At 38.4% G+C, this 24,718-nt stretch overlaps 1 protein-coding gene across 4 annotated transcripts in view; it reads right to left on the bottom strand.

Moving 5' to 3' along the window:
- GOLGB1 (golgin B1) overlaps window positions 1-24,718 on the bottom strand; it is a 72,517-nt gene that overhangs the window by 8,370 nt on the left and 39,429 nt on the right. For all 4 annotated transcript variants that reach the window (XM_015251715.3, XM_015251716.3, XM_015251720.3 and 1 more), the window contains 6 exons: window positions 23,512-23,585; window positions 15,328-20,525; window positions 12,535-14,449; window positions 6,905-7,083; window positions 1,371-1,533; window positions 1,032-1,169 (listed from right to left, as the gene is read on the bottom strand). In XM_015251715.3, coding sequence (XP_015107201.1) covers window positions 1,032-1,169; window positions 1,371-1,533; window positions 6,905-7,083; window positions 12,535-14,449; window positions 15,328-20,525; window positions 23,512-23,585 — 7,667 coding nt within the window. The remainder of the gene's footprint in view (window positions 1-1,031; window positions 1,170-1,370; window positions 1,534-6,904; window positions 7,084-12,534; window positions 14,450-15,327; window positions 20,526-23,511; window positions 23,586-24,718) is intronic.

The following is a 24,718-nucleotide window of genomic DNA, read 5'->3' as shown; positions in this document are numbered from 1 at the left end:
TTTTCCTCATCTGTGATACAGCTTACTGATCTTTACCATTTTTGGATCACAGATCCTTTGGTGAACTCTGGAATTCTTGTGATGAGAAGCTTATATATATATATACACACACACACACACACACACACCATTTGCACATAACTTTTGGACACTAACAGCTCTCCTCAAAACCAATCTTTGGATTCCAGAGTCTAGATGATGACTGAAATTCCTTCCAGTGTCAACATAAACTACTTAGCTGGGTTCCTCTGAAGAAGGTAGAACTAGGGGAGGTGCCAAGAATACTAGAGAATACCCTGACCAGTGAGAGAGCAACAGGAGTACAACAATCCATAAGGGGGTGGGGGAGGGGAAGCAGGCAAAGGAGAAGCCAGAGAACGGAGGAGGAGGAGAGAAGACAGAGATGTGAGAAGGCACCAAGAATAATTTCCTTTTATCTTGCCTTGGCCTTTGCTCTGGGGACCAGATGGTAAAGCAGCTCTTCCCTATAGAAAGAGGTCCATCTCCTCCCGCATGCTTCCCTAGAGTGTCTGGAGTGGCAAGGCTGGGATTTGGGAAAAAAGAAAACTGGCTTCTTTAGTTCCAGAACATTAGACACACAATGAGGAAGCCTACAAAGAGTGGAATGAAGAGCAGACCTCTCACCTCTACCCCTGTTCTCTGTTGCTTACTGGTGGGAAATACAGAGGAGCTTGCTGGAGGATTTGTGGGGCGTTACCTCAGTATTACTAACAAGTGGTACAGATGGGGAGGCAGGGAGGATGCTGGGGAGGAAGGTTTCCTAAAGGAGCTGGCTTTTTCATGCTTACTGAATGTATTTCTACAAATCATCCCCAAGGACTCTCCAAGGGCAAGGAAAAGGAAATGGCTCTGTGTCCAATGCTATGGGGTGAGCAACACAGGCTCTGAGAAAGGTAAAATTTCTGGCCCCTAATATAGCTAGAGCCTAGCTTTAACCAGCTTCTACTTACCTTCTTAATTCTAGTCATGGAAATAAGAAATTGAATTCCAGGCTAGCAGGAAACACCTACCTTGCTGTTCAGTTGCTGAATTCTTAACTCCTTTTGGTGAATTTCCTTTAAGCTGTCATTGAGCTGAGTCCTAAGATGTTCTGTCTCATAAACTAGGTTTTGTGATCCATCTAGGGAAGCTGATGTCTCTGGGGGTGCCTGTCAGGATACAAACACTGATAAAATTCTCTCCTAACATTGTTCATGCTTAAATCCTTCCCTCCAGAAACACTGCCCACCTCATAGGAAGTCATAAGAGGGTTTACCTAACAGTGCTAGATGAGCACTTGGCTTGCAGGAAGCTGATGTTTCCTGGGTAGTGGTTACTTCTCACTAGCAGTCAGTATTGAAATTACTCACCTGTCTTTGGTACTGCACTTTGACGGTCTCAGTCTGGGAGGAAGGTCTCAGTTCCCTCAAAAGATTCTGCAGATGACTGAGCTGCTGATCTTTATCTGAGATAGCCATCAGGTACTGCTCCTTCATTCTCCTCTCGTGAATTTTCCAGGAATTCTTCTCCATCCTAGAAAACACATGAAATAATCACAGGCAAAAATACACTTGTGAGACAAGGATGAATAACTGCATATTTCAAACAGTATTATAGGCTGTAGAGAGGTAGTAAAGAAAATACATAACCAGAGGGAAATCTGTATTATAAACAGAACTGTGCAATAAGATAATGGAATAGAACTTAAAAGGGAATTGTAACTGGTAGGACTAAGGAAGATGCCACAAGAAAGCAGGCATTTGGTCTGAACCCTGAACAATGAGTCAGGTTTCCACAATGGGAAAAGCATTCCAGGTTCAGGGAGCAAACAGAACAAAAGGCACAGGAATGAGTACATGTAGTGAGTTTTTGGAACTGTTGTAGTAAATAGTGTGTAGAGTGGATAGGGCAGGGAATGAGGATAGAGAGGGAAAGGGTCAGACTCTATGGGGCACTGAGCACCATGCTAATAAAGCTTACTCCTTAAGCAACGGGAAACCACTGTAATCCTTCAGAAAAGCAGTGCCATGATTCAGTATAACATCACAGCTATGAGAATCCAATTGTAGAGGATGAAGGACGTAGGTTCAAACGCTGGCTCTGTCATACACTAGGCATGAGACCCTGAGAAAAGTTACTTAATCTCTCTGCGCCTCATTGGTAAAAGGGGAATAAATGATCTATTCCTTGGGATTATTTTGAGGATTAAATCAGATACTATACATCATGCATCAAACACAGAGCCTGGCATGTCATAATTACTCAATAAATATTAGCTGCTGCTGCTGTTTATTTATTCCCTGAATTTGGCCAAGAGGGAGGCTTCTATTTGACCCAGTTAACTTTCTACAGCACTAGCAAAAACTGACTCTCTGTCATAGTCTTTAATTCTACTTCTCTCTATGCTATGCTTGAAAAAAAGCCATTAGGACTGTAATCACATTTTTCCCTATAATACAAGGCTTTGTTTGAATTGCATCTGACTTTTTGTCTTTTTCTCTATAAGGTAAAAAGGTCCCTTCTTTTCTGAATGACATAAACCCATTATGAAATAATCCTGCTTTGCTAAGAGGGGATTTGGATTACAGTCAAAATATTTTCAAAAAGGTAGAGCTAAAACTTAGAAACTAAAACAAATTTTTATTACAAGGTCACTATGTGGAAAAGACGCAGAAATTTTCTAATACACTTTCTTTGATATTTGTGAAAAATGAGAGAGAATAAGGAAGGAGTGTAAGAGTAAGAAGGCACACACAAAAAATAACAATCTTCCATAAAAAGCTCCAAGCTGCCATTTTTTGGGGAAAGATGGACACGTGGTTAAGGCGTGGAGAGACCCTCAGTGGAGAACTGGGGCTAAGGAACAAACTGCTGACTTAATAGAACTCAGCCATAAAAAGGCTATACCTCAGTTATCCCTGACGTAAGAGAGCACAGAAGAGAGAGCAGAATAAGCAAGCCAGTAGCTACAAGAGGAAGAGAAAGGTTCTTCTGATGAGCCAACCTCAGGGCCACAGAAGCCTGAACAAAATGCTCCAGCTTTTTAGTATCTGGAAGGCTCATTTCTCCCAAGTATTTCAAGGGCAAAAGACAGGGAGTCTTAAAGATATTCAGCTAAAGAAACTGGCTCTAAAGCCAGTGCATCAAATCTGTGTCCTCATTTCCTTCTAAAAGTGAAAATGTCTTCCTTTCTGTCTTGTAATTTACTCACATTCACTTGATACATAATTTTTCTTTTCTTCAAAACTGCTCAAATGTGGAAAGTGAAAATGTACAAAGTAAAAATATGGTAAAGAGAGAAAGGCTAAGAAAAAGATGGAAAAGAGAAAATCAGGGGAAAAAAAATCAACAGACCGGAAATCATTTTTTCTCCCTCTTTTTCTCTTCCTTAAGTGCCAACTTCATAAGGAAAGTATCCTTTCAGAATGTCCTTTGAGGAAATTTAAAGAGGAATAAGTGTATGTTCAGGTATAATTGAAAAATTGTGCTCTACACTGGAATTTGACACAACATTGTAAAATGACTATAACTCAATAAAAAAAAAAGTTAAAAAAAAGAGGAACAAGTGGCTACAGAAAATAAGCCTTTAGAGCTTTGCAGCTCATCGTTGGTTTACACTAGCAACCAGACACTTAGTACTTCTGAGGTTCCGGGAGACTGGAGGTAATACGGGAGACATCAAGGTAATACTTCCGTGTGCTCCCAATCACCTTTGGAGGACCTAAAATTCAACAGTCAGGATTAATGTGCACCTAGAGGAAGACATACCAAGAGCCTGATTTCTGGATGATGAATTGAGATTCTAAAAAGAATTTGAAAAATAGCAGGGGCAGCTATTCCCTGGGCAGGAAGGGTGGGGAAGATCAGGTTGAAATGAAGCAATTTATTTTTCTTCTGGAGGTTCAATTCCAGAAAGAAGAAAGAGGAGAAATTTAAATTCCTAGAGAGCAAAAATTCAGTTTTTTACCTTCTCGGTAGTCATCCTTTGATTAAAAAAAAATGTGTTCTTGTATTATCTTGGAAAGCTGCCAACTCCATGGAATAACTTTGATATATTTTCGCTTATAAGAAAGTCCATAAAGATGTGGAGTATGGAAATCTTTTGAATGTAATTTCACTCCATAAAATTTAAATGACAAAATTCTAAAAAGTTTTGCTCTATAAACTTTGCTTAAGGTTTATTTTGAAATATCATATTAGTAAAGTGCATGGCATCTAGGATCTCTGAAGGAACAAACTGCTTGCGTGTGCACATTAAGGGCTCTCTGAGGGACATCACAATACTAGTCTTGCTATACTGTTATCTGTCATCACGGAAGCCCCTTTATAGGCTGGGTAGGAATCTAGCCTCCACCTCTTACTCTCTTTATTCACTTGCCTATGCTTGTCCTGCAGCAGCAGATGAGACAAAGCAGGTGCTGCTTCAGCAGCAGCAGAATTTTCTAACACGGGGATTCCCTCTTTAGTACCAAACTTTGAAAGCTTTGGGTTTGACTTTATTAAATAGGTGACATACATCATCTTAAGCTAAAGTAATAAAGTCCCCAAGAGTGAGGCTGCAACAGTAGGACCTGTTTTTATATATTGTTAAGCACTTATTCTTTACCTTTTTCTCTTTGGATCAAGTTTGTTTGAAACATTAAATTTAAAAACCAACCAGAATTACTGTTCCTATCATAATTTTTTTCTGCTCTAATAGAACCATATAGCACTGTTATTCATCTTTAAAAGAAAAGGGCTTGGATTTCTGGATCCACACAAGATGGAGTAGATGTATTTCTCCTTATTATTCCCACTAAATATAGATAAAAACCCTGGGAATTATATGTAAAAATGAACATAAGATAACTTAGGAAGATGGAGAAGAAGGTGGAGAAGCAGGGGACCCTGGGACTTGAGGAATCACATGGAGGTGAATTCACTGGTTTTTCTTTTTGGATTCTATATATCCCAAACTGGATAAAGGAGGATCCAACAACCTAGAGCACCAAAGAGTGCTAAGAAAAGTTTGCTCCCTTTTGCCCAAGGACCAGAAAGGGGCAGACTAGAGACAGAAACATTAATGACAATAACCACCCTACTCCAGGAGACCACCATGGAAAAACTACAGTACTTCCCCACCCCCACTAACAAAATCCTAGCAGGCAGACTAGTTTCATCCTTGCCTGGAGGTAACTAGGTGCACCTCACCCTCCCTGCTGGGTGGTGGCAGAAGGGGCCACGGCTATACCCTAGACTGCCACCACCACCCAGTAGTGAAGAGGTGCCTCTCTCTGACTAGCCCCACTTTCACCCTCATTGTGCGGTCAATGGAGACAACACGTGGAGCCTGCACATCCACCCCCACCCATACCAAAGGAAAACGTTCCTTTCTGTCCCTGCAGAGGTGGTAACAGAAGAGGTCAGGAGGGAAGTTTGGACTTTGGGCACTAGCCAGTGGTAAAAAAGGTGCCTCTCCTCAACCGCCCTCTTGTAGTGTCAGTGGAGACTCAGTGGGGAGCCTGGACTTTCACCACTGCTCAGTGATAATCAGGTGCCCCTCTCCACACCCCTCAGTGGTATCAATGGAGGCCATGTGTGGAGCTTAGGCTTCTACTCTCATCTAACAGTCATGCGGCACTGCTCCCCACTAACTGCAGTGTCAGTGGAGCACAAGTGGGGATCCCAAACTTCCACTTCTTTCTGGCAGTATCAGGAGAAAAGAGAAAAATAATCAATAGACTGGTTTCATCAAAATTTAAAAAAAACTTCTCAATGGAAGGAGGAAAAAAAATAAACTGCAGACTGGGAGAAAGTATTTGCAAGCCACATATCTTACAAAGAGCCTGTATCTGGAATATATAAAGAACTCTCAAAACTCAACAGTAAAAATTAACAACCCAATTAGAAAATGGACAAAACAAATGAACAAATACTTTGTCAAAAAGGATATATGGATGTCAAATAAGCACATAAAAATGTTCACTATTAGTAGCCATTATGCAAATTAAAACCACAATGGAACAGCACAGCATACCTATTAAAATCTAAAATATATTAACAATATTGAATGCTGATGAGGATGCAGCATTTGATATTGAAACTGGATCACTCGTATACTGCTGGTAGGAATGAAAAATGATATAGTCATTCTGGAATATAGTTTTGCAATTCCTTAAAAAAACTAAACATAAACTTACAATACAACCTAGCATTTGTACTCCTGGGCAATTAATTATCCCAGAGAAATTAAAACTTACTGTCCACGTAAACACCTATACATAAATGTTTATAGTGGCTTTATTTACAATAACTAAAAATTAGAAACAACACTTATGTCCTTCAATGGGTGAATGGTTAAAGCAGTACATTCATACCATGAATACTATTCATCAAAAAAAAAATGAAGTATTGATACAATGATGGTGATGGATGTCAAGGGTATTATCCATGAGTAAAGTTAATTTCAAAATGTTGCTTATTTAAAAAAAATTCCTAGAATGGCAAAATTATAGAGACGGAGAACAGATTAGTAGTTGCCAGAAGTTAGGGATATGGGGAGGGGAAGAGGGCGACTATAAACTAGGAGCACAAGGACATATTTGCGATGATGGAGCAGCTGTTATCTGGTTGTAGTGATGGTTACATGAGGCTACACATATGATAAAGTTGCACAGAACAATACACATACCTGAGTGAATGTAAAACTGGTGAAACCTGCATAAGATCTTTGAATCCTACCAATGTCAATGTCCTGGTTTTGAAATTGTACCACAGTGATGTAAGATGTTACCATTGGAGGAAGCTAGATGAAGGGTATGTGAAAGCTCTCTGTACTGTTATTGCAACTTCCTACAAATCTATAATTATTCCATAATTTTTAAAAAACAAAAAGAAGAAAGTTAAAAAGCAGGGATTACCATACCTGAGCTGATGCAGCTCATTCTGCCAGGAGAGGTTTTCCTGCCTGAGCTCTTCTTGCATTATCTGAAATGTTTTTGTTTTATCTTGATACTCCTGAAGTTGAGCCTTCAATGGACGTAGCTCAGTGATTTCTTGATTAATCTGTAAGTACTGCTGCTGCAGATTCTTCAGTTCCTTCAGCTTTAACCAAAAGGAAAGTAGAAGGTTGATTCACCACATTTCATTCACCTAGCTGTAAGTCATCAGCAGTTCCCTACTAAGTCAGTCAACACCACAACGGACTTCCAGCACCTGACAGTCCAGTGACATGCCTGCAGCACGAAATCTCCAAAATGGTGAAATACATGCAGCCAGGCTGGTGGGAATCTCCCCATGGAGCGGCCATCAAGGCTGCAGAGCCTGACCACTTCTGCAACTTCTATCCCAGACCCCTGGCCCTAAGTCCTAAGTTGACTCTAGATCTATAACTCTGAGATGGGATAGACTTACAGCTTCTTGGTGGGTGGTAGCTCCCTAAAACAAGAAGTGTAAAGATAGAATGACTTTCTGTTTAGTAATGTGCCCTGGCGAGGCTTCTAAGCTTTCCTATATGGATACCAACCTTAATTCTAGCTTAGCTGATGTTGATTATAAAGACTATCATACATCCAAAGACTTAAGACAGAATATTGGAAGTTAGAAACATAGCAGAGATAAAAAATTATAAAGAAAAATACATTATGAAAAATTTCAAAGAACAAAACTATCACCACTATTCTTGAGAGAGAAATTAAAAACATATAACCATGAGACAAAAAAAAATCCTTAGAAATCAGGAACATGAGAGAAAAATGAAAATTCAATATAGGATTCTTAAATGAAGGTGAGAGAATCTCCCCAAAGTATAGCAAAAAAATAAAAAATCCATGTATTCTTTATAGCCAGCCCTCGGTATATGCAGTTCCTTTGTTTCTGTGGTTCTACATTCAGGGAGTCAGCCAATCCCTGATGGTGTAGTACTGTAGTATTTACTAGAGAGAGGAAAATATCCATGTATAAGTGAACCCACAGATTTAAAGCCATGTTGCTCAAGGTCCAACTGTATTTCCAGAGAGGTAGATGAGAGATGAGGGAGGGAAGGAGACAGAGACAAAGACAGATCACGTAAAAAGGATCAAGGATCAGAATAGCTCTAGACTCCTGAACCACAATGAAAGCTAAAAGGGAACAGAGCAATGTCTTAACAATTTTGAAGGGAAATTATTTTCAGCCTATAATTCTATACCCGGAGTACCAATTAGGTATGAGATGAAAAGACATTTTCAATAAATTTACCTCCCTCATATCATTTCTTAGAGAAGTACTAAATGATTTATTCCAACATAATGATGGCACAAAACCAAGACAAGGAAAACATGGAATACAAGACACAGGGGATCTAATACAGGAGAGAAATGAATGGACATATTCTAGGATGAAAACTGTCCTAGGAATACAGGACAGCTGGTTCATAAAAGAGCAACAAAGAGACTTCAATAGAATTTTTCTTCCTGAGGACAAAACAGATAGGAATAAACATCTTGATAGATGTGGATAAACGGCAGTAAATGCGGGCTTACATTATATTAGTATGCCACAAAGAAAACTAAGTACATGGTGACAACAAAAGCAGTTATTAACTCCTAGAAAAACAAAGATACTGAGGAAAATAAAAGTAACACGTCTCAGGTCTAATAGCTCTTGTCATAGAAATGTAAACATCAAATACTGATTAATCAAACTAAGATTAAATTACACCAGGAGAATGGGGAAGGGGTTGTATACTGACAAAGTGCACATATACTGTGGAAAGTACAGTACAGCATACAAAGAGTGGGTTAAGAGAACTAAACCCTGTTAACATAAAAGAAAGTTAATAGCTAACACAAAGAATGAAAAGCCAAGATGCACTGTAAGCATGATATTTAGATATTGAAGAAACACCAAAATAATAAAAGGGCTGAAAGCAAATTGCCTCAGAAGGAGAAACAGGGTTGCAAATGCTACTGCTTGTTTTTCTCATCAAACATTGTAGGGTTTAGTGACTTGTTAAATATGTATGTATAGCTTTATTTTTTAACCAAAAACTAAAATGAAACCGTATTTTTATTTTGTTTTAAAGCAAACATATATTCTTTATGCAATCCACTCACTCCTCTAGTCCAGATACTCTAAATGTTATCCTTGGAATCGAAGATCATCAGAAAGCTGTGTGCCTGGGACTGCATTTTAGTCACTTGTAGAGGTACTTTTTTAGTGAATTACACAAAATTCTTTCACTACGTGCTTACATTAAGGAACAGCTAAATAAAATCCCTATAGAACAAAGCTATATTTATTGCAGAGAAGTAAAGAATGTTTCACAACTTCATAGTGTCCTCTCTAGGGAAACACAGAAGAAACTTCTTGCAGGCCTCAATACTTAAAGAATAACTATTCTTATCTGTTCCAAGTAGTTTTCCCTTTTTTCTTTTTGCTAAAATATGGATACTGCAATTTATGCACATAGTTTTGCAATCTCCCACTTCTGATGACTGCCAGAGCTCAGAGCAAAATTAGTGGTCCATCTTTCTAATAGGATATTATGATATCTCCTTGGGACACTGAACTTACTCCTGGTTTAATCTTTTTGTCTTCCTTCCCAATTCCTTGTATTATCTTATCTTGAAAAATTGTTCATATCTTTATATGCTACCTCAAATCATTTTGAGAATGAAGTGAGTACAGATAAACAAAAAGGTACCTCTTGAGATTTGCTCTCCAGCCGTTAGGCAGGAATTACCTAAGTGATTCACTGGATTATGGGAAAGTCCTAAGGAAGTTTGGACAGATATGAAAACTCTGGAATGTTTTCAGAATTGTTTGTTATACACTAGTAGAATACCCTAGGCTAATTCCTTGCCACTCAGACCCTCAGGTGTTATTTGGGAAACTTCCCCTTGACTAAGTAAAGAAGAGAACCAAAGTAACCTAAACTCCTTTCACATTCATCTCATCTGTGGGGTGGTCCTGAGGGAAGTGTAGTATAAGCAGAGGTGACAAACTGATGGCCTAGGCTGAATATTTAAACTGATAGTGATTGAAGTAAGTTATTGCATATGCAGCCAGTGACTGAGAGACCAGAAACATCAATGCTCATGAGACAGACTGAGAACAAGATATGTGGAAAAGGAAAGAGTTGATGGACAGTTAATAATACATTCAGTTAGCATGCAGAAGGGCCTCAGCAGACTGTAGCAGACCCTGCATGCAATATTGCTGAGGCAGACTGTCGGGCCTTCACATGATTTACACCCTTGCCTAAGGCTTTATGATTTACTCATGGCAGATGTAAAAGCCTCAGTCTCAAAAGTTCCTATAATCCCTACATGACGATTTTACAAAATGGAGAACACAGTGTTTTCAATAACAAGCACACATACAGAGAATGCCCATCAATTGTTTATCTACCATCTAATTAACTACCCTTATGCTAAAAACCATGCGAAGTATGAACAAGTAGGAGATATGACACTTACTTACCAGAAGTTTGCAATTTAATTGGGGAAATAAAAAACAATGGTATAGAAATTAAACACATACACCCCCATACACATCAAGGCAATAGGGGACAATGAAAAGAGAAGCATTAGGGAAGCACAAACAGAAGGTAATGGACAATCAAGTGACCCAGAAATGTAACCAGAGGATTTCTGCTCTGGGGCGACCTTTGAAGAGTGGGAAATATTTGCCCAAAAAAGGAAAATGGAAAGGACATTTTGGTTGAGAGATTAGTAATGTGGGTAAGCAGGAAGTACTGGATATGACTACTGCAGAGTAAGTAGATCAGTTTGGCTGAAATGAAGACTATGAGGAGGAAAGCAGTAAAAGGGAAGGCTGGAAAGAAAGGCAAATACAAATTAAAGGGTCTTAAAAACCAGACTAAGAGGTTTCAATTCTAAACCTACTCTACAGCTAGAACAATTTTTAAAGGTTATTGAACAGTGCAGTACTAAAGTCATTTCAGAAAGTCTATTCAGAAATGCTATATACAATGTATTGAAGGGGTAACAAACTGGGACCAGCAGTATTACAAGGGTAAGGTGTTAGGAACTTATCCTAAGATGTTGAGGATGGAAAGAAAAAAGAAATATTTGAGGCACATTGCAAATAAAGAAATGACAGACCTTCAGGATTAAATGAAATAAAATTACGAGCCTTAGGGAACAGAAGAACATTACTATGATTTATATAGAAATAAAATGCTGGCTTGGCTTATAAATATCCTGCAAACAAAAATGTAAAACAGCAGTTGAGAGACAAAGTTGAGTCCCTAGTGTTTACAATAGATAAGAATAGTAAAGCAATTCACTGAATGAAACATAGCTAACTCAGAATCTATCCTAACAGAGTTCAAGAAAAAGAGGTTGACTTAGAAGATAATCATCATCTGGGTGCTATAAATTAGAGCTCCGAGGTATACACTGTCCGATAAAAGTCTTTTGCACTTGCATTCTGAAAGTGATGACAAAAGGTTAAGCTCCTGGGACAAAGTTAGCTAAATTTAAACTATTTTAAAAATATAAACAAATATGCCTACATTGCATTGATGTCAAAACCACAGCTGAAATGGGGGACTTTGTTCAGATTATAAAAGGAAAAAGACTCTATAAATATTCAATATTAAATTAAATTAACATGAATGAACACATTATCTACAAAGAAAAAGAAAATTTTGCATAAGATTTTACAGTTAGGAAAAATGATCTTATTCCTTAAGGTTAATCCTCAAAACTAGAATTTTCATATTCTAGATTTAAAAATAGAAAATCGAGACTTTGAAGCTCAATTTATTTCCTATTTGGGCTTAAGTACATGCCCTTGACAGAGTTAAGAGATCGTCATTAAAGTGAAGAGAGTAACGTCACAAAGTAGAATCCCCTGACAACCTGGCTGAGTGCATGTATATAGTTTCAGCTTTTGCCTCTAAATCTTGATGACCTGGACATTTTCAGGAAAAAAAGACCTGGAGTAAAGTCTGGATTCTAATAGAAGCAGCACAATTTTAGCATGAAAAATCTCCTTATCCTTCTCTCAGATTGAAGAAAAGTTGGGTAATTAAAGGGAAGTGGATAAATGGTTCAATCTGCAAATAAAGCTTTACTATAGTCATTTATACTTTTTTTTTTGACAAATTAGGGCTGAGTTATACATAAATACGAGATAAGCTGAGTCTTCTTTACCCTTAATTCTACCAGATTTTGCTAAACTGTCCCCTAAGAAGGGACTAAGTGATCCTGAAACTTTCATTCAATTAAACTATTACAAATTCTGCACACACTTATACATGCATATATAAATTATATAAAATAGTTCTCTATCTCCTACCCCATCTCCTTTTATAACCAATGGAGGGTTTTATGCAAAGGAAATCTGTAATTTTTTTAAAACAGCAGTGGCAGATTTAAAGTAATTTAAACAATGTTTCTGTTTCTCCAAGATCAAACCTATGGGATATGCCCACATCATATGTATAAAAATGTGTTTATCCTTTTCTATAAAAATGAAAATCAATTTAAAGAAAGGTTCAAAAACTCTCTAACGAAGATTGGAAAGAGAAAACTAGACACTTACTAGCCGGTCTCTGTCATTTTGGAGTGATGACATAGCTTTTTTTAAACTCTGTACTTCAGCTGGGTTGGTTGCAGGCTGGGCTGCAGACCTCTGCTTCCCTTCCTCTGATTTGCGGAATTTCTCCAGTTCATTCAACAAGCGATCTCTCTCGTTCTGCAGACTGGCCATAGCCTTGGAAAAGGACTGCACTTGATTGTAAGAATCTTCTAGTTGTGAGGACAAGTGAAGCAGCTGCTCATCTTTGGATAGAAGCTGTTGGTTAAGTTTCTCAAGGTGAGGCAAGCTGCTATCCTCGGTGGAGTTCACTGGAAATGTAGCTTTAGCAACAAGAACATCTCTCTCTCTGTTTAAAAGGCCCTGTGCTTCTCGCAGCTGTGCCAACTCCTTCAGACTGGAGTCGTGTTTCCTTCTCAGTTCATCAAGCTCCTCATGGGCATGATCTCTACTATTCTGTAGGGAACTCATAGACCTTCCAAAAGACTGGATTTGTGCTGTGAGATCTTTATTTTCTTTGGTGACCATGAGTAATTTCTGTTCCATCTCCACCAGATCTCTTGCTAGCTCTGCCACTCTCTCTTCTGCTGTTTCAGTTTCATTTCGCATTATCCCTGCATCATGATGGAGATGCTTTAATTCTTTCTTTAGTTTATCTTCAATTTCACCTACCTTCTTGGCAGCGTCCTTCTGAACATGAACCAGTTCCTCTTCCAGTTCTGTAATTCTCTTCTGAGAGGAGGAAAGGGTAGTAGTTAACTTCTGTACCTCCTCTTCTTTAACTTTCAATTGGGCCTGAAATATCCCTAAAGTACCTTCTTCTTGCAAGGCTGTCAATTGTTTCTTTAGTTGGGATATAGACCCTTTCAAGTTCTCAATCTCTTTTGATAAACCTTGTTTCTCCTCCTGTAGGACAAGAGAGGACCTCTGAAGATCCTCCTTTGCTTCTTCAGACTCCTTGAGCTTTTCTTCTAATTTAGCATATTCACTCTTCAGCTCCTTAGTTTGCTGAAGTTGAACTTCAAGGAGCTGCTTTTGCTGACAATCCTTTCTGGATATAACTTGGTTCAGGTCCTCTCTGTATTGGATCAGTTCTGCATCTAGCTTGGCATTCTCAGAATTGAGATCATCCATATGACTTCTTAAGCCTCGAATTTCTTCCTTAAGCCTATTATTCTCAGTAGCAGCATCTTGGATGAGTTGGTCTTTCTCCAGGATCACAGAGAGGTGTCGCTCTTCCAGCTTTTGGTAGTCACCTACTATGCGGTCTCGGTCATCCTGGAGAGAAGACATGGACTTAACAAAGGAACTCAACTGAGCCTTCTGCTGCATGTTCTCTTTTTTCATGTTTTTCAATGTTTCCATAAGCTGATTGGTTTTGTCAACAGCTTTTTTGTTCTCCTCTTCTAAGACAGTATTCTCCTCTTCCTCCTGAGACAGCAGATTTTCTAACTCTTTAATTTCTTTATCATGCTGTTGATGTAGTTCAGCAACAGCTACTTGGATTGCCTGCTCCTTGGCAGAAAGCAGGCTTATAATCTTCTGCTCTTTCATGTTTATTTCTTCATGCAGCCTACTGATCAGTTGTTTGGAGGCCTGAAGATCAGTCTCTAGCTGTTCATAACTGAACTTACAATTTTGGATATCAGCCTCTTGCTGCTTTATGATCCCTTCCAAATTTTCTTTATTTTCCTTATAGTTTTCTAAAGAGTTATTTAAATCAGTCGACTGGTCTCTGAGAATCTTAAGTTCAGATTCCAACTTAGCTAATTCATCCTGAGAACTATGGTATAGATGTCGAGTCTCTTCTAGCTGGGACAAAAGTTCTTTGTTTTCCCCCTGCAGAGTATCACAGACCTTCTGTTGAAGCTGGACCTCTGTCTGGGCTTTGGATTCCCAAGTCTGTTTGTCATGTTCAAGCCTGGAAAAACAGGTCATTAATTACAGATTTCAAGGGAAAAGTACTTGTTGTCTAAAGAACACATACTACAACACGTACTCAGATCTGCCAATGAACAAATATTCATAATTGAAGGTGTTCGTCTTTTTAATAGAGATATTAGTTCTACTGAATGCTTTGTATTAAAGGCATATTGCACCTAAGAATTCACATATTTAAATCATAAACTCCAAAGTATCTTGCTAATTTAGTGACAAAGCTTGGGACACTCTGAAAAGTGTCCCAAATTTGGGTTTACTTTGCTTTACACAAGATATTGTCTGGCCTATTAAAAGAATAATCTTGGTATGAGAGACAATGAGGAAAACTCTCTCAGAGCAGAAGGATTCTAATAAAAATGAAAGAATGCAAAGTGTGGGGGACATTGTCAGTTCTCAAGTTTGAAAAGTGATGTAAAATTGGAGTTTGAGGAAAATACCTCTAGCAGGTATATGCAGTATGAATTGATGTGGAATGTGGGGAAGAAAAAAGTGGCAATCATTTCAGAGGCTAAGGCAATAATTTGGGGAGTACAATCATTTGTACCATCGTAAAACATTCCGACATGGATAATGGAAATGGAAATGAGAAGAAAGGGAGAAATCTAAGAGATTTCTAAATAGAAAGATGGGAAGAGAAGCAGATGTGAATTTTTCATCTTAGTACAAGTTGTAACAAAAAGTAATTTGCAGCCCCCTCCAAAAAATGGGGCGGGGGGAGAGTCAGAAGTGAGAGAGAATGTATCTTCCAGGGAAATTTAAACCAAAATTAGTTCCATAATACTAAAGGGAACAGAAATAGTTTAGAGACTTCTTTTGCCTTCAATTACTTTCGAAGTGTAAACAGTAAGTTTCATTTACCTAGAAATGTTGATTTTCAATTCCTCCATGTGGATGGACATCTGTCTAAGCTGATCCTTTAGAACACTGCAATTCTCCTCTTTAAGTCGAATTTCTTCTTCTTTGGTTTGAATAGCATCACTGAACTTCCTCTCCCATTTCTTGGCTTCATCTATCACCCTGTCCCGATCATCCTGGAGGGAAGACATGCTCTTAGTGAAAGCTGCAAGCTGGGCCACAGTACTATCCAAGTTTTCCTGAAGTTGCTTAACTTCCCTGTCTTTCTTGTTCAAAGTAAACTGAATCTCTCCAAATGTCTCTTCTAAGTGGACTTTTTCTCTACGCAAAGCATCCAGTTTCTCTTGCATATTCTTCTTTTCTTTCAGGTGTTTCTCTTCTACCTGCTCCAGTCTCCGCTCAAGATCTTCATCTTTTTGTTTCATTTGGCTTTTAACTGATTCTTTGTTTGACTGAAGCTCCTTTTTCAACTTGAGATTGTCTGCTAGGACCCTTGCTGCTTCACTTTGAGTATCATCGAGCAGTACTTTGAAGCTAGCTAATTCTGTTTCTGCCTTCTTGCGCTGCTCATTGGCTTGAGCCAGGTTTTCTTTGGTTATTTCTAAATCTTTTTGGGACTCAATCTGAACAAATTCTAGGGCCTTAACAGTTCTCTCCAGAGCACTTATTTTCTCTTGGTACCTGATGCAATCCTTCTGCAGCTGCTTTACCTCTTGCTGTTTTTCCTTTAACAGCTCCTGAAGTTCCTTTGCATGGCTCTTATTGCCAGGCCCTTTCTGAGCACCTTGTATTTTCTCCATATATTCCTTTCGTATTTCTGATTCCACCTTAGTTTTCTCCTTGACTAACTGCTGCTTTTCTTCTTCCAATTCACTCACACACTTTTTAAGGTTCTGCATTTCAGATTCTAGAAGCTCATTTTTTATTTGGGCATCTGTAACATCCTGATAATAATTCCCAATGCTTCCATTAAGTTCTGCTAATTGATTCATAAGCCTTTCTTCCAAATCATCTTTCTCTTCTTCTGCTGTCTGCTTTAGCTTGGTAACTCTGGCAAGTTCTTCTTGGATTTGCTCATTTAACAGGCTCATTTTGTTTACTTCTTCCTGAAGCATTTTTAATTCATCATCCTTTGCTGCTTTCTGACTCAATAAAGCATCTCTCTCATTTTCTAAAGTTTGGCTAAATTCCCTGTCTTTCTGCTTCTCCTCCTCTAATTCAGCAATTCTTTCTTTGAGCTGATCAATCTGCTGTAAGTAGTTATTAATTTCATCATGTAAGCTGACATTCTCACGTATATCAAGCCTGGCACTGTTCTCTGACAGAACGGATTCTGAATTTTCAGGCCTTGTGCTCATACTTGTAGAGTCTTGCTTACTAGCCTCACCTGGAGCAGATCGGGTTACCTCTTCAGTGACGTCCATTTGGTTATCATGTTTCTTGGTGGCCTCTAGGCTAGCTTTTTGGGACACAATACCTTCTATCTGATGTTTTAAATCTTGAACCTCGTCAATTAAAGAGTCCTTCTCAGTTGTTAAAGCCTCAAACTCCTTAGAAAGAGTTTTATACTCTGTTTTGACCCTTTCTAGTTCCTCCTTCAGGTTAGAATTGGAAGAAAGAAGTGCTTCCATACTATCTTTAGATGTACCTCCTGCAGGGTTCACCTCTGCTCTAAGCCGGTCATTCTCTTCTTCCAACTCTAGGATTTTCTGCTGTTTAGATTTAGCAAACTTTCTCATCTTTTCTTTCATCTCCTCCATTTCCTGTTCAGCTTCCTGCAACTGCTTTTCTGTCTCTTTCTTGTTTGCTTCTGTGCTTCTTAACTTGCCATACAGTTCTTGCTTCTCTTGTCTCACTGTTTCCACCACATGCTGAATCCTTTCCGCCTCGTTACTAACATTCTCATAGGACTGCAGAAGAATTTCATATTCTTTCTGTAACTCTTTGTGTTTCTCTTGCCACTCAGTGTTTTCTGCAATCTTAGAACACTTCAAAGATTCAAGTTCCTTCACCAAATTTTCCTTGTCTCGAGTAAGACCCTCTAGAACTAATTTCAGACTTTCACAGGAACCATTCAGACTTTGATTTTCCATTAAAGATCTGTCCACTTCTGTAATGAGTTTGTCTCTTTCCTCCTGAAGAAGAGCTAACTTTCCTAAGAATATATCCTTTTCTTTATTTTGAGCAGAAACTTGGTTTTCCACATCTGCCAGAGACTTAGTGAGATGTTCAATGGTATTTCTGGCCAAAGACAACTCCTCCTGGAGGCTTTTGTTTTCTTTTAGTGCTTCTTTTCGAGAAATAAGAGCAGCTTGCAATTTCCTCTGTATTTGTTGCTTTGCTTTACTTTCTTCTTCAATCTCTTCTGGTTTTTGCTTCATTTCGCAGAGCTCCACCTGTAAATGCTTTATCTTCTCATCATGTTCTTTGGCTTGCATTTCCAGCTGTGTGTGCAGAGCTTTCATTAAATCCTCTTGCTCTGTTCTCTCTGTCTGTACTTTAGTAAGGGCTGCTGCTTTCTCGCTCAGCTGTCCAGAAAGGTATGTAACTTCTTCTTCCTTTTTGCTTATGAGTTTTCGCAGTTCGTCCAGTTCAGGCTGTAATTCTCTTAAATGTTCCAGTCCAGCAATTTCTAGTTGACTGCTTTCTAGTTTCTGCCTTAGGCTTTCTGCATGGGCTTCGGCTTCATGGGACGCTGTCTTGAGACTCTGGATTTCTAAATCCTGTTTATTTATCTGCTCTTGTAACTGAAACACCTCTTCTGATTTTTCAGTCAGCTCACTTGTCATAGAGCTGAGTTTCAATTCTAACTGTTCTTTCTCAGCCTCTGTTTCTTCCAGCTGGGTCTTAATTTCGGCAATAGCCGCGTTGCCCTGCAGAGCACTTGTATCTCCAAAATGGGAGGGCCAGTCTGGGCACAAGTCAGACTCTGAAAAAGGGTGAGCAGGCTGCTGCTCTGTAGCTTTGGATAAAGGTTCTTCGAAACCTTGGGTAGGAGAGCCTGGTTCCTGCTGGCCACTGCCTGGGAATTTTCTGTCCATAGACTCCTTTACTTGACTCTGGAGTTGCCTTAGTTGGTCCCCAATGTTCTCATTTTCCTTGCTTTGCTCATCAAACTGTTCTTGCAAGCGATTATATTCATCTTTCTGTTGCTTTAGCTCCTCCCTCAGATGTCTTTCTTTCTCCTGTGCCTTTTTTAGAATCACCTTGCGAGAGGTTAATACTTCCTGTAGCTTCTTTTGAAGTTGTTCCTTTTCTTTTTCAAGGTCTAATATTTTTCCTTCCAGTTCTGGTTTCCAGTGTTCACCACTACCTGAACCATGTGGACTGATGGCCACTGCTTCTTTTATAGGTGCTGCCGAGTCACCATCACCTGCATCCTTAGTATCTGTGGTTAACTTTCGGATAACTGCTTGGTTTTCAATGATTTCTGCTTGGAGCAAATCTATTTGGTTTGTCTTCTCTTGCAAGTTCTGATTCATCTGTTTGACCACAGCCTGTAACTGTTCTTCAGCTGCTGCCTTTTCCTCCAAATCCTTCCTTACACGCTCTAGTTCCACTTCCTTCTCAGATATTGTCTGTTTCAAAGACATTTCCATTTCTTGGCAGTGAGAAGTCACACATTTTTCTAAGTCTTCTTTGCTTTCTTTATCTTCCTCCATTTCCTTCCTCTCACTCTCATGGAGGGGAATCTCTTTCCTGGGTTCATCTTTCACTTTGGCCAATTCCTCCTCTAATTTGCTGACTCGCTGTAGAAGTTCCTTTCTGTTAATAAGAGCTGCCTGGAGTTTTCTCTTTCTCTGCTCGCTTTCTTTCTTTACAAGGTCTAATTCACACTGAAGTTCTTCTTTACTTATTAGCCCTGCTGGACTCAACTCATCATAATTCTGTTTGATGCCAGAAACAATTTCTTTATCTTCTTCCACCTGCTCTTTTTTGGCCTCTTCAGCTCTGGATAATAAATTCAGCTGTTCTTTAAGGGTTTTAATTTCAACCCCAAGAGAAAACTTCTCTTCATTAAGCTGGACCATCTTCTCTGTCATACTAAAGCTGATTTCTGTCACTTGCTGATCCTTCTCCTCGATAGCTTGCTGGAGGGTTTCTACATCTTTCTTCTTCTCTAGTAAGAGTTGATCCAGTTTTGCTATTTCAAGTTCCCTCTGTGAAAGAGCCTGTGACAGTTCTTCCATCTTAGTTGAGACATCCCTCACACGTTCTGCTCCATCAAGCACTTCCCTTTCCTTCTTCTGCAGCTGGCTTTGCAGGCTTTTGATCAAAGTACTCTGCTCAGAAAACTGAACCTGCACATCATCCAGTTCGTTCTGTAAAACTTCAATCTTCACATCTTTAGATTTAGCTTCTATGCTGAGACTGTGGATCTGTTCAGTAAGCAAGCTGTTATGAGCAGTCTGACTCTCATAGTCAAGTCTTCTTTGCCTTTCCGCTTCTGCAAGGTTCACTTCCAGTTGCTGTACCTGAGCCCTGAGTTCTGTTACCACACTAAGTTCCTTCACCTGAGAAAGGAGCTGGTCTCTTTCTTCAGACAAAGCAGTGAGTGCACTATTGGTGTTTTCAGCATTTTTCTTAAACTCTTCAATCATCTGGGTTAGGTTGTCTATTTCCTTGGCTTTTTCATCTAAATTTTTCTCATAGATTTCTTCTGCTTTATGAAAGCTTATCTCAAGCTCCAAAATTTGACCTTTTAGCCTTTCCAGTTCATCCTGGTGACACTGACAAACATCTTGTATGGCAGAAGGGGGTTTATCCTCATCATCCTGCTTTGCTGATTTTAATTCCATTCCAGCATCATTTAAAGGTATTTCCTCAGATGCTCTGTGTTGCTGTTTGGTGCTCATCTGCTCTTCTTTTTCAGTTGTTGGAAGACTGCTCTCTTCATCTGGCACTGGGGGTAATGGTTGCCCTGTATCTTCAAGCAATACTGTCATTTCAACTGGAGGTATTCCTTCACACTCTATCTGTTTCGTTTCTTTCTGATCAAGGACCTCAGGGTCACCCTCTGCCCTTTTGCCTTGAAGCTGCAACTTAAGAAATGCAATCTCCTCTTGAGCTTCTTTCATTTCCAACAATAAAATGGATAATTCTTTATGCTTCTGAGAAAATGTGTTCTCTAGGACATCTTGTCCACTTTCCTCAGTGGAACAGCTACTCTTGTTGAGCCCAGTAGTATCAACCACGCTGATCTGTTTTTAAAAAAAGAAAGAAGAAGCCTCAATCAAATGTTTTATAAGAAATAGCCTAACTGAAAACTGCATTTTCCAAAACCTGAAACTTTTCAGTCCAAACCTTCTTACCATAAAATTGCTAAATACTTTTAAAATCCGTTTTCATCTCTCAAATTAGACCTCTGAGGGTATCTTGTTAATTCTGCAATGAGCTCAAGTCACATTCATAAGACTTAAAGAAACCTGAGACTCATTTTCTAAATATTCTTCACTTGGGAAACTTTTTCTTCAGATTAAAATTCCTCTTTGTTTCTCCTAAGAACTTCTTAAAAATAAAAAGGGAAGCAGCAAATTTAATTTTTGTTTCATTCCCATACCAAGGAGGAAGTCATGGGATTCCTTTTCCTAAACTATCTATTGGAGTAGGAAATATTAGATAAGACAGCCATTAACAGACAAGTAAATGATCAAACAAGCAGCTTGAGATAAATTATCAGGATAAAATCATCAAAAGGGAGTTCTGCTGGGACTTGGGTATGATATTATGGACCTGTTCGACAAAATATTAACCAAGTTATTATTACAAAAATTACTGTGTTAGACTGCTCAATTCATATAAATTGTTTCTATAATTGTTTTCGTGGGAAACAAAATCAGTGAATCTCATGGTAAATTTAATTAGTGTTTTATTAAATGAGTGTGGGGACGGTGTACACAATAAAATCTCCGTCTTTGCCAATAGCACCTTTTTCTTTCCCCAGAAAAAAATTCCAACTTGATATGAGGAAAAATTCCCCAGGGATTGTCAAATAATGTAGTAGCCAAGAGCAAAGCTCTACAGCCCAGCTGCCTGAGTTCACACCTTCACTCAGCCATTTACTAGCAGATGCTGGCACATAGTAAGTATTCAGTGACTGTCAGCTATTATCTTGATATCATTCTCAGCCACTGAGTGAAGAAAAAAATTCACTATTTTAGCAGGGGGAGGATATAACTCAGTGGTAGAGGGCATGCTTAGCATGTGTGAGGTCCTGGGTTCAATCCTCAGTACCTCCATATAAATAAATTAAATTAAATTAATAAAATAATAAAAACCTAAATATCTCTCCCTCAAAAAATTCAGTATTTTAGAATTATGCATCATTTTATGAAAAATTATCTGATCATTTTCCATAAGCATTATATTTAATCATTAAAAATTCTTCGCTCTCTGCATTTCTCACTCTCTCAAATTTCTAAAGCCAAAACTGGACACAGTATTTATTTAGCAGAGGAAAAGTTCCTTATAATTTCTTCATGTCATGTTCCTATTTATCCATCCCTACATATATTAAAAATCTGATATAGTTAAGGCATCTCTTCTGCCAGAAGACTTCAATGTAACTAGTTCCTTCTCTGTTCTCTCATACCCAAAGTATTCTTACTTCCTCTTTACTGTCATTTTCACTTTACTCACTCTCTTCCTTCCCTTAGTCTCATCCTTAGCTGCTCCCTATGCTATCTACAGAGTTTGGCTTGAGTTTTAAATTAAAAGAAAAAAACCAACCTTATCCCATAATGAGAGGGCAGAGAACTTTGCTCTTTTCAGACACTCTAATTACTTTTTCTTCTAGTGCTATCTTCTCCTTTTGGCTGGGCTTACACTTTCCGTGGACCTTTTCTACTCACTCTCTTTTATCCCAAGGGATTCTCTTAGTCACTCCACCTTCTGCAATTTCTGTGGGGTTTTTTTTTTTCTTCATTGCTTCCTGTTTATTTGTTCTCCCTTCTGGCTGTTTTGTTTTTCTTGTTTTTAACAAGTCCCCATCTTTCTTATCTGTTCTTTTTTGAGCTATCTTGTTTTCACTAGACACTACTGCTAAGCATCTTAAAACATTAAGCACCTCCTTGGCCAAACAAGATTCATAATTTGTCAATAACCATATGATTTTTGTCAATAACCATATAATGCTATAATTTTCAAAATTTAGTTTCCTTTTGACAATTTTATGAACAGAGCAGCAGCAGCCCCATGAAAAAGTACTGAATATAAGAGTGGTGGTTAATTTTATGTGTAAACTTAGCTACCCACCAGTACTCAGATACTTGGTCAAACATTATTCCAGATGTTTCTGAAAAGGTATTTTGAGATGAGATTAAGATTTGAATCAGCAGATGGAGTAAAGTACATTGCTTTCCATAATGTGGGTGGGCCTTATCTAATCAGTTGAAGGCTAGAAGCCAAAACAGGCCTGTCATCCACCAAAAAGAGGAAATTCTGCCTGCAGACTACCTTTAAGCTCAAACTGCAACTCCTTCCTAGGTCTCCACTTTGCAATTTTGGATTAGCCAGCTTCCACAATTGCATGAGCCAATTCCTTAAAATAAATTTCTCTATATATACTTCCTATTAGTTCCATTTCTCTGGAGAACTCTAATGCAATAAGCAAGCAGATACTTTTGTTAAGAAGTTACGTTATTCCTCAAGGCCATTTATGAGTCTATCACTGACTTCCTGATTGGAAGAACAAGTAAACACAAAACAGCTAATAATAATCTTGAATCAACAGAATATTGAGCAACCACACATTTCTTGTAGTAATTTTTAGGTTATAAAATAAAAAACACCACTCTCTGAAGATACCCTTTTCAATATAATCCAAAGTGAAACTGTACCAACTGGGGAGGCCTGGGGTAGGTGGAGAATAGAGATTTTATCTAATCTCTTCACCGAGAAATTTTTCTGAAACGGGCAAAGAAGTAGAGATAAATGATAACCCAGTATGAAAAATGGGTTATCAAATCTCAAATAAGTGCTACTGTACTTGTGTTAGTTTAGGACAAATAAAAAATTCCAAATAGTCAGAAACAAATGAGAAGAAATAACCATTATGACTCTGTTAAATCTCACTTTCTAGATAATGCGATTCTCTGTCAACATCAGAAAACTGCAGAAATGTTTAGGTTTGAAACTACTTCCCCTTGATCTACCATATTCTGATCATTTCAAGAATGCATCACTTACCTCACTGACTTCTCTATATGCTTCTCCAGCTCTCTTCTGAGCCTCCAGGAAAGTAATCTGAGAGGGCAATTTTTCTGAAAGTCACAAAATCAATATCCTTAGAAGAAAAATGTAGAATATTTGAAAAAAACAAAGGTATGATTATGTATGAGACTATTTGAGATGCATGAAATAACCAAGAAGAAAGAACTAGACAAAATAGTTTGGAGGAGATGAAACACTTATTATATTAAAATAAAGAAGTGGCAAAGAAGATGAGAAGATGAGATATAAGATAGAATGGGACAAGGTGTTAATAATTAACCTTAGTGAAGTACAAAAAATAATGGAAGGCTTTAAAGGAAAAAAATGCCAGAATGTGTGATAAGAAGCAGCTATTTCTGTGGCAGAATTTGGGACTTCTAGGACAATAAATCTGCTTTAATTTATCTACAACCTTTCTGTGTTCATAGTATACATCACACATTAATACAGCATTTAAAATTTCTTCAATGTTCTTTTCATATGTTTATAAGGACATCAAATTTTAGCACTAGAAGGGAGCTATCCAATCTCCTCAATGACCATATGAGGAAACAAAGAAATGACATGACCTACAGCTAGTTCAGAGACCTGGGAACATAATCCAATCTTCTGAGTTCAAACTCGTGTTCTATTACAGGGTGTGTATCTAAAAAGGGTAGTAGCACCTTGGAGGATCAAAAACGTTAAGTATTAATAAGCCTCCAAGAGGTCTGTACGCTTTCTGAGAAGCTAAAACAAATATACTAAAGAAAGAAAAAAAAAGCATGTTTTACGCTACATCTAAATGTCTTAACATGACCTATGTGATTTGAGTCCACTTATTCTCCAATCTCTCTTCTCTCACTGCCCCTTTTTTGTTCACTCTAATCCCAAGAACACTGGCCTTCCTTCTGCCTGCAAACGTATCATATGTATTCATACCTCAGGGTATGTGTACTGTTCTTCTCTACTTGGAACACTCTTTGCTCAGCCTCTTTTTGCGTGGTTGTCCCCTTTTCATCATTAAGTGCTCAGAGAGGCCAACCCTGATCACGCTACTGCCGCTTTCTTCTTCCCCCAGGCACACTTGCAGGAACCTGTTTTATTTTTATCCTAATATGAATCACTCTCTGAACTTTTCTTATTTACATACATGTTTATGGCCTGTCTTCCCCTCTAACGTGTTCAGAGCAGTATCCTCAGC

This window comes from Vicugna pacos, chromosome 1, assembly GCF_048564905.1.
Source record: "Vicugna pacos chromosome 1, VicPac4, whole genome shotgun sequence".
Taxonomy (NCBI): domain Eukaryota; kingdom Metazoa; phylum Chordata; class Mammalia; order Artiodactyla; family Camelidae; genus Vicugna; species Vicugna pacos.
This window is presented reverse-complemented; position numbering and strand designations above follow the sequence as displayed.